Source organism: Anabrus simplex, chromosome 1, assembly GCF_040414725.1.
Source record: "Anabrus simplex isolate iqAnaSimp1 chromosome 1, ASM4041472v1, whole genome shotgun sequence".
Classification (NCBI taxonomy): Eukaryota; Metazoa; Arthropoda; class Insecta; order Orthoptera; family Tettigoniidae; genus Anabrus; species Anabrus simplex.
The window spans coordinates 718,773,279-718,783,443 of NC_090265.1; the positions used below are offsets into that span (position 1 = coordinate 718,773,279).

General features: G+C 38.5%; 1 protein-coding gene across 1 annotated transcript in view; it reads right to left on the reverse strand.

Annotated features, from left to right (window-relative positions):
* LOC136856807 (fatty acid synthase) overlaps positions 1 to 1,268 on the reverse strand; it is a 242,002-nt gene extending 240,734 nt beyond the window's left edge. Inside the window, exon 1 of the mRNA XM_067134931.2 lies at positions 1,139 to 1,268. Coding sequence (XP_066991032.2) covers positions 1,139 to 1,268 — 130 coding nt within the window. The remainder of the gene's footprint in view (positions 1 to 1,138) is intronic.
* Between the last annotated feature and the right edge of the window lie 8,897 nt (positions 1,269 to 10,165).

The window sequence follows — 10,165 nt, forward strand, 5'->3', positions numbered from 1 at the left end:
GGTTGCACCATTTCCTGTTTCTCGATCTTACCTGTTCCTTCGGTGGAAGCGAGGTAGTTAGTCTCTGCGTCTTTGATTTTTAACCATTCTAGAGAACAGACGCGCTCTGGCATCCATCCCATCATGTGTTACCTGTCTTGGGGTAAGCACTGTTTCTTCTTTTATTTTGAACATTAACTTTATTTAAACCGAATGTAATAATTCATTTTCTTGTGCAGGAGTTTATCCTTGAGATTCACATTCACTACTAAAATTGTTGAAATGACTTAGCTAATATAGTTGGTCCATTAATGGACATTATAAATTTTCCAGCTAACTTATTCCTGGTTGCCAGAGTTTTGCCCCAGTATGCTAAGTTGGGTTCATCAGTTGGTAAATAACACACCTACCAAGACGCATGGCTAGTACATACTATCAGTTAAGATAACGCACTTTTTGTTTCGGAGGCAATATATTTTTTTAACCTTCTAACTAACATGTAATTTAACTTTTCCTCAGGTTTGCCTCCCGTAGTTTCGCAACTCTTAACACATGCACCTAAAAACTATGCTCATTTCTGGAAGCGTTTTAGGTACTGATGCAAGTTTTCTGTGCCTCTGTGTTAGGATTTTCTTTTTTTTTTTTTTCCTACATTGTGTAGATTGGAATTAGCCCTCATTTAAATCATCGTGTATTGTTGTTTAGTTAAGTGGAGCTTAAAATGTTCTTATAAATGAGTTTGTTTAGTTTTTCTGTGATGAGTTTTGGTTTGTTTTATTTTAAATAAATATAATCAAGGGAAATTACCATCTACGATTACTTCCTTCACAAAGGATACATTCCATTTACCTCGCAGGGTTCCATGCTTCTTTCCACATCCATTCTGTAGTTGCCATGTTTGGTCTCATGGGGGCTCCAGCCAATGAAAGTTGACTGAAAGCTGGGCCTTTTGTTCACAACTTGTAAATATATATATAGACATCTTTAATCCAGAAATAATAATATTTTAATAAATAATCATGAGCCACATAAAACTAAGTTGATTAATGAGAAGAGCCATATTGCCCCTACCCGGCCGTAGCTGGAAAATGGGAATTGATTATGATGATGCGTAAGTATGTGGTTCAAGAGAACATAAAAAAAGAAAGAAATAACTTACCCTTAGTCCAGCGCCTATCATCATCTGTGACGAAGTCTTCACCAGCATATAATTTCGTACAGAACTCCTTAACAGAGTCACATTCTGGGAACCGACCAGAGATACCCGAAATGACCACTTGTTCTGACATCTGCAAACATGACACAAAGAAGAAGGCTCATTCTAGTGCTATTCGCCATGATGTCAGGAGTGTACAACATATAAATACATTTATTTATTTATTTATTTATTTATTTATTTATTTATTTATTTATTTATTTATTCATTTATTTATTTATTTATTTATTTATTTATTTATTTATTTATTTATTTATTTATTTATTTATTTATTTATTTATTTATTTATTTATTTATTCATTTATTTATTTATTTATTTATTTATTTATTTATTTATTTATTTATTTATTTATTTATTTATTTATTTATTTATTTATTTATTTATTTATTCATTTATTTATTTACCATAAATCATACAGACTTTATGGATAATCTAGTGAAAACAGACAAGCCCCATATACATTAACTGATTCACAGACCCACTAAGCCAATATTTCTATTACAGTGAAACCTCGGAATGCGACTAACATGGTCTACGAGTGTTTTGCAAGATGAGCAAACATTTTAAATAAATTGTAACTTGATAAGCAAGTAAGGTTCCGTAATACAAGCATCACGTGTACCTATGTTTTCCCCTCCCCTGTACCTTTGTTTTCCCCTCCCCTCTGCCTCTTTCTTTTCTGGGAGAGTGTATGTAATCATTTCCCACGCTGGACTTCAGCAGACATGCCTCGCTTGCATACTTAACATCCTACAAGTGTACTGTACATTTTACAAGTAACTAATCTCATGTTTGTTCTGTATTGAAGATCTAATAGAATCTTACTTATTGTACTGTACATGTTTTGTTTCTTTTATTAGTGTTATAATTGTACTGCAACGATGGGCCCAGTGAACGAAAAGAATGCTGAAAAGGGATTCAGTCGGAAGAAGGAGATGATTACGATGGAAGTTAAGAATTAAATGATCGAAAAGCATGAACAAGGTATGCAAGCGGCTGATATCACGAGATTTTATAACAAGCCTATGCCAACGATTTGCACAATATTAACCCTGGAGAGGGCGCATCACGGTCTTTTCAACCGGGTTCAGAGATAAATGTTAATAGTTCTTAATGTAGCGGGCTGCTAGCTTCCATCCCCCTCAGTTTCAGCCAAAGTGCATTGCTTGATGGACCCAGTCTAAAACTCCTGGCATGCCCCATGACGTATGCGTGTTTATGAGTTAAGTTTTACTTTTCTTTTTCAGTTAATGTACCAAGAATGTGTCAGTTTTGTTTTATTTTCATGTAAAATAGTGCCTTCACATATAGTGAAGTCCAAAGCATCATGGACAGAAACAGGGAAAAGGAAGTCGAAAGACTTATAAAGAGCGTTACAAGCAACCGTTGGCCAATTACTTTGATTTTTACTATCTTGAACATTACTCAAAATAATTCGTATATTATTTACAAGCATGCGAAAGGTAACTTTAACATTCAAAGGAGTAATTATTTGAAAGAACTAAACCAACAGCTATGCGTGAGATATTTGCAAGAACGGTATTCAAACTTTCCCAACGGAGCTGAAAAAGGAACATTTGCTAAATGTTACGATTGTCTGAAGAAGAGCAGCCCTCTGCAATACGCCTACTGCAATAGAAAAAATAACCAACAGAAAAAACCAAGACTAGATGCCGTGTATGCCAGTGACATATCTACAAAGAACACTCAACAGTGGCATGTGTTCAATGTTGTACAGAAAGTCAACAATCTAGTGATGACGCAGAATGAACGTCGATTGTTTAACATTCGATTTTTATCTTGTCAAAATACCTTTGAACATTATTTACAAGTACATGCAAAATTATTTACCAGTTCTGTAACATTAAACATAATTTTTGCTTAATTTGCGTTATTTTTTCATGACCCGGTCTAAAACACCATGTGAGGCTCCTCACAGGGTTATTTTTACACACCCTCTCCAGCGTTAAAGAAGAAAGAAGAAATAAAAGGGGTAGATGCAGCAACAGGAGTCACAAGAGTATTAAAGCAATGGCCACGTGTTCTGGAAGACGTAGAAAAGTTGCTTCTCGTTTGGATAAATGATAAGCAACTAACACGCAATGCTGTGACTGAGAATTTAATCTGTGGGAAGGCAAATACATTGTACATCGACCTCGTAAGTAAATTACCATGTAATACACGTACGTCAACAGAAATCAAAGAAAGCTTCAAGGCCAGCAGGGAATGGTTTGATAACTTTAAGAGGAGAAGTAGCATCCATAGTGTTGTGAGGCACAGGGAAGCTTCCAGTTCGAATGCTAAGGCAGATGAGGCATTCACTGCCGAGTTCCAGAAGATCATTGTTACGAGTGTTACCTGCCACAGCAAGTTTTTAACTGCGATGAAACAGGGCATTTTTAGAAAAAGATGCCGAAGAGGACCTACATAACAGCAGAAGAGAATTCATTTCCCAGTCACAAGCCCATGAAAGAACATTTAACCCTGTTATTGTGTGTTAATGCAGGTGAGGATTTAAAAGCAAAGCCCCTGCCTTCAAGAAATGCAAGGTGCAGAAGGAGCCAGTTAAATGTTATGTGGAGGTCCAACACTAAGGCTTGGGTCACTCGTATTTTCTCTGTTGAATGGATGAACAAGGTCCTGTAGTGAAGAAATACCTTTCAGAAAATAATCTGCCACTCAAATTCTTGCTGGTTATGGACAATGCTCCTGCTCATCCTCCAGGCCTTGAGGACAACTTATTGGAGGAATTCAAGTTCATTAAGGTTAAGTTCCTTCGTCCCAAAACTACTCCACTACTCCAGCCTATGGATCAGCAAGTAATTTCGAACTTCAAGAAGCTATAAACCAAAGCACTATTTCAGCGATGCTTCGAAGTGACTGAAGGAACAAACCTTACCCACCGAGAGTTTTGGAGAAATCATTTCCACATCGTGAACTGCCTGAAGATCATCGATAAAGCCTGAGATGGGGTCACCAAGAGAACTCTCACTTCCGTTTGGGGAAAGCTGCGGCCTGACCGTGTTCTTGGTCGTGACTTTGAGAGGATTGTTGGTGACAATGAGCCGTCGATTATCGACAAAATTGTGTCCTTAGGGAAGACCATGAAGCTGGATGTGAATGACGTGGACATTCAAGAGCACCAAGCTCGATAGCTGCAGTCGCTTAAGTGCGGCCAGTATCCAGTATTTGGGAGAGAGTAGGTTTGAACCCCACTATCGGCAGCCCTGAAAATGGTTTTCCGTGGTTTCCAGTTTTCACACCAGGCAAATGTACCCTAATTAAGGCCACGGCCACTTCCTTCCCACTCCTAGCCATTTCCTGTCCCATCGTCACCATAAGACCTATCTGTCTTGATGCGACGTAAAGCAACTAGCAAGAGACATTCAAGAGGTGGTGGAAGAACATAGCCAGGAACTGACCACCAACGAACTGATGGACCTGCATTGTGAACTACAGGAGGAGGTAATGGAGGAGATCTTGTCCGGAGAAAGAGGAGGAGGAAAAGTCAATGGAATCTCTCACTTCAAATGAGATTTGGGAGAAGTGCAAAATGTGGGAAACGGTGCAAAATTTTGTAGAAAAACACCACGCGAATAAGGCTGTAGCAGTGTGAGCAATGAATCTGTTGACAAAATTATAATAGTTTATTGTATGGTCTGAGCAGTCAGTGCAATGGTCTTCGGTTCAGAGGGCCCCGGATTTGAATCCCTCTTCTATCATTCTACCTAAGGTCATGGTGTTTGTGTTCATCAAATTAGATATATTCATATACACACATCACACCACAAACCACCAGAGGAACACAGAATAGTGAATACATCCTTCCACATAGGATTGAAGTCAGGAAGGGCATCCAGCCATAAAACTGGGCTTAATCTGCACTGCTGCCTAACCCAGATAAGTGAGATCCAGGAAAAAAGAAGACAAAATTACTGCATTATACTATGAGTATGATAGAGAATGAATTAACACATTGATGACCGGCCCTGGAGATCTCCATAGTATTATGGCCAGTGGTTGATGACAGGCCCCGGAGATCTCTGTTTTTACAAACGGGCATTGCTTGTAGCTTGTTGTTCTATCTGTTGGTTAAAATTTTAACTACTTTTAATCATGTCATGGAGTAAATGGATCGTAGATTTTAGCGTCAACGTAATTTTTTAACTGCATGGACTTTATAGCCATGGAAACTTTATATATACATGGCTGTTCTTACGTGCCAAGAATCATTGTACAAGATGGTGCGCCCATGACAACGAGCCCTATGTGACGACAAGGTATTTCAACATTTATATGCAGATTAATTGTCTGATATACCACATGGGTGATAAGCCTGAGAATTCTCATAGTTTCTCAGCTGACGATAGGTGACAGCCAACAGTATGTGTTGGGCTACGAGATTTCATGCTTTTATGCATCTTGTATTTCCTTGATTATAGACGAAATTGTGGGCGAGATTAGGTAGTCATGGAATATTAATTATCACTGCATCTTTCTTTCTTTAAACCTTTATGTATTTGATAAAATAATGTCGAACATGTACAGCTATTACCTGGAGCACCCGTGCAGATGACAACAGCACGGCATATTCAGTTGCCGATGGCTACCGGTAATTGGAATTATGTACAGACTGGTTATAATAGGTACCAAATGACAGTGAATTAAATATTTGTAATGATTAATGGCTAACGCTAAACGGGGAGTAACAGTAAAGAGAAATGCTTGTATACTTGAATAAGTACACAAAAGGCACAAACAGGGCATTCATACTACAAGGTGCTTAGAAAGACTATTAAATAGAGTCACAAACGGTACTGCTTTGAGTACATGTTCCAAGTTTGAGGTTGATATCTTGAATAGTTTTCAAGTTACAGTAGTTTGAGGGCAGCTGTGTAATTTCTTTCTTGGAGGCTTGAATTATCTGGTCTACATGGGGTAGCAGCCTCCGTTAGGGGCCCGTCGTCAATGTGTTAAAAGAAAACCTGAACCATAAAATTTCCCTGTAATGCCCGTTCAGTAACAGTTAGGAATTAACAGAGTAAAAGTAATCAAAAGATTTATAAAAAATTTTACTCATAATTTATGTTTTAAAATAAAACTGTAATTGTTAAATTCTAGCAATCAATACGTTTGAACCTGAATTATATGTTTTTCCTTCCTTTGCCGCATGCTACTTTCCTTGTAAATATTGGAACCTGTTTCAAGGACACCCTGTAGATGTAATTCGGTGTTCCAAGTATTCATCATCATCATCATCATCATCATCATCATCATCATCATCATCATCATCATCATCATCATCATCATCATCATTTCCCTCCTGCCGGGTTGGGGTATTTATGGCACTTCCCCATCTTCCTCTTTCCTTTCACCATTCCTCTTCCATGATCTTGTCCCAGTCTTATGCCGCTCTTCACTCATTCTTGCTCTCTTGCCCTCGCATTTTGCCTCCAGCATCTGTCTTGGAATTCTATTCTCCTCCATCCTCTTTACATGTCCAAACCATCTTAGTTTATTCTTTTCAACTTTCTCATTTAGCTTTCCTATCTCAACTTCCTTCCTAACATCTTCATTTCTCACTCAGTCTATCCTTGTCTTTCCTATCATACTTCTTAGGAATTTCATCTCACCAGCTTGAATTATGCTCTGTTGCCTGGTAGTCAAAGTCCAAATTTCAGCTGCGTAAGTCAGTATGGGTACATAGTACATTTTGTACATTATCCCATTACTTTTCCTTGGTACTTCTTTGCTCCACCCTAGCAATTTGCATTAATTTACTTCTTAGGTATTTAAAGTTGTCCACAATTTCCAGACTCTGACTTCCAACTTTCACAGTACCCTTTCCTTGCCTTTCCCCTCTCAACATCACCATAGTCTTGCTTTTCTCTGTACTGATTTTGCTGGCAAACTTCTCAATTTTTTCGTTCAGTACATCTAGTTGTTGTTGCACTTCTTTGCTGTTTTTCCCCCAGATCACCACATCATCTGCAGATAGGAGTATCTTCATCTCTTTATCTCCATAGGCTTCCTTTGTTTCCTTAACAATTTTGTCCATGACCCTAATAAACAAAAGAGATGACAGCACACTCCCCTGTCTTAGTCCAGTCTTATTCCTAAACCATTCTGTCTTTCCAACTAGGGTAAGTACTCTGCTAACACAGTTGTTGTATATTGCTTGCACCATTTCTATCATTTCTCTTCCAAGTCTGTTTTTAACCATGGTTTCCCAAACCTTCTATGTGGGGACACTATCATATGCCTTTTCTATATCTATGAAAGTCATGACCAGATCCTTTCCATATTCCCAGTTCTTTTCCATCTGCTGTCTCATGCTAAAGATTGGGTCCACTGTAGATATTGTTCCTCTTGTAACTCTCCTTCAGTCTTTCTTCCCATTTTTCTTTCTACTTTCCTTTCCAGTATTTTAACTACCTATGATAAGTGTGATTCCTCTATAGTTGCAACAACTTTCTTGTACCCTTTCTTAAACACTGGTATTATTATCCTTTTTTTCCAGTCTTCTGATATACACTTGAGTTTCCACATACACCTTGGTAGTCAGTACAACCATTGCATACCAACAGGTCCAGCAGCCTTTATCATTTTCACACTGGTTTCATCCATCCCTGTTGCTTTTCCCATCTTCATCTTTTGTACCACTCAGTCCACCTCCCGCATTGTTATATCATTCTCTGTTGTTGAATCCTCACGCTGTATTGCTTCTATCTCCCCTATACAGTTGTTCACATTCAGTAGCTTTTCAAAATACTCCTTCCATCATCTCTTTATCTCTTCTGGATGTGTTAACAATTCCCCATCTTCCCCAGCTTTGTGATAACACTTTCTGTCCTCTTACTTCTTATTAGTCCATGCAGCATCCTTTTACTGCCACTTACATCTACTTCTATTTTTTGTGTAAATTCTTCCCAACTCTTGTTCTTTTCTTCTCCTACCACCTTCTTACATCTCCTTTTGCTGTTGAGATACTTTCTTTTGCTTTCTTCTGTTTGATCTCAGTTCCATTCTCAGCAGGCTATCTTCTTTTCTTTCACCACTTTCCTCAATTCCTCATTCCACCATGATGTCTTATTTTCTGTCACTCTTGTCGATGTCCTGCTACAAGCACTTTCTGCTGCACTAATAAATGCCTTTTTTAATTGGCTCACTCCTCTTCTACATTTTCCACTTCAGTAACTGGGATTTGTTGCTTCAATCTCTCTTGAAAATCATCCTGTACATTTTTGTCTTTCAATGTCCATACTTTTATTTTGCTTTCTCTTATCTCTTTTAGTTTTTTCCATGTTTCCCAACCGTAATTTTGCCACCACAACTCTATCATCGCCATCAAATGCTTCTTTTAAATATCTTTCCACACTTCCTCTCATCCTCCTTTCTGTTATTCTGTCCAATATTTTGGCTGCTTATGACAACAGTCAGGTCAGGAGTGATCCTGATACCGTATGCAACAGTAGACAGTACTACCTGCGACTGTCTGGCCGAGGGTTGGGTGGCCGACACCAAACCCGACAAACTAGGGGAAGACCAACAGCTACGGGTGGAGGAGTTTTCCCCTAGAAGGTTTGATGAGACCCTTGTGTAGGAAATGACACATAAATTCATCAGCTGCTGCCTTGCAGTGGGGTAGGGGACTGCCAAAGGCTAAGGGAGAATACCCCTGACAGAAAATCCCCAGCAGTGTTAGGCTTAGCAAGTCAACTGAAGGGTTATATCGATTGCTTTCAACTACAAAACGAGCCTCGGAACGCAAAGAAAATACCAGATAGACACGTCTTCTCAAACACCTGCAACGTATGATGACCGTAAGGCTGATGTTCAAGTACGATGTTCTGAGAAGAAGCCCAAAAGAAAGAGTCCTAAACACAGAATTGGAACATTAAATATCCTGACCCTGACTGGCAGAAGCAAGGAGCTGATAGATATGATGGAAAGGAGGAACCTCTGTATTCTTGGCCTGAGTGAGGCAAAGTGGAAGGGAAGAGGAACAAAAAAGCTAAGAAAAGGATACAAACTACATTGGAATGGAAATAAAACAGAAGCCAAAAATGGTGTAGGTTTTATAATAAGAGAGGACATTGATGTGATCAGTGAGGTAATATATGTTAATGAAAGAATTATTAAGTTGAACATCTCTCTTAACAAGAGTGTGCTGACAGTAGTCCAGGTGTATGCCCCACAGACTGGCTGTAACGAAGAGGAAAAAGAACAATTCTGAACTGATTTAGAAGAAGCTATAGAAAGAGAGGAAAATATCATAATAATGGGAGATCTAAATGCTCAAGTTGGATCAGACAGGCGTGGATATGAAAATGTACTAGGTCCACATGGTTATGGAGACAGGAACCCAGAAGGAGAAAGTCTTCTAGATCTATGTGTAAGGAATGGCTTGAGAATAAACAACAGTTTGTTTCAGAAGCAGCTAAGTCATAAACTAACAAGATACAGTTGGAATGGAGATACTAAAACTCTGATAGATTATTTTATATCTGACAATGAAGCAGGAAAGACCATATGTGATATCAGAGTTATACCAAGTGAAAGCCTGGACAGTGACCACAGATTTCTCCTCGCAACAATAAAGCACATTGAAATTTATAGACCTCAGAAATACAGGAAACCAAAAATTAAGACATGGGAGCTAAAGAAGACAGAGAAACAAGTTGAATACACAAAAAAACTGACCAATAAATTACCATCAGATGCATTACAAGAAGGCAACATCAAGTGGACTAGATTCAAAGAAAGCATTGTCGGAGCTGCATTAGAAGTTTGTGGTAAAACTAATAGCAAAATGAAGGCAAAAGAAACTCCTTGGTAGAACGATCGGGTGAAGATTGCTGTGAAAGTGAAAAATGAAACCAGGAAAGCCAGAGACAAAGAAATGCAAAAAGGAAGTCAAAGGAACGAATCTAGAGTAAACGAACTGCAGCAGAAATACAGAGATCAGA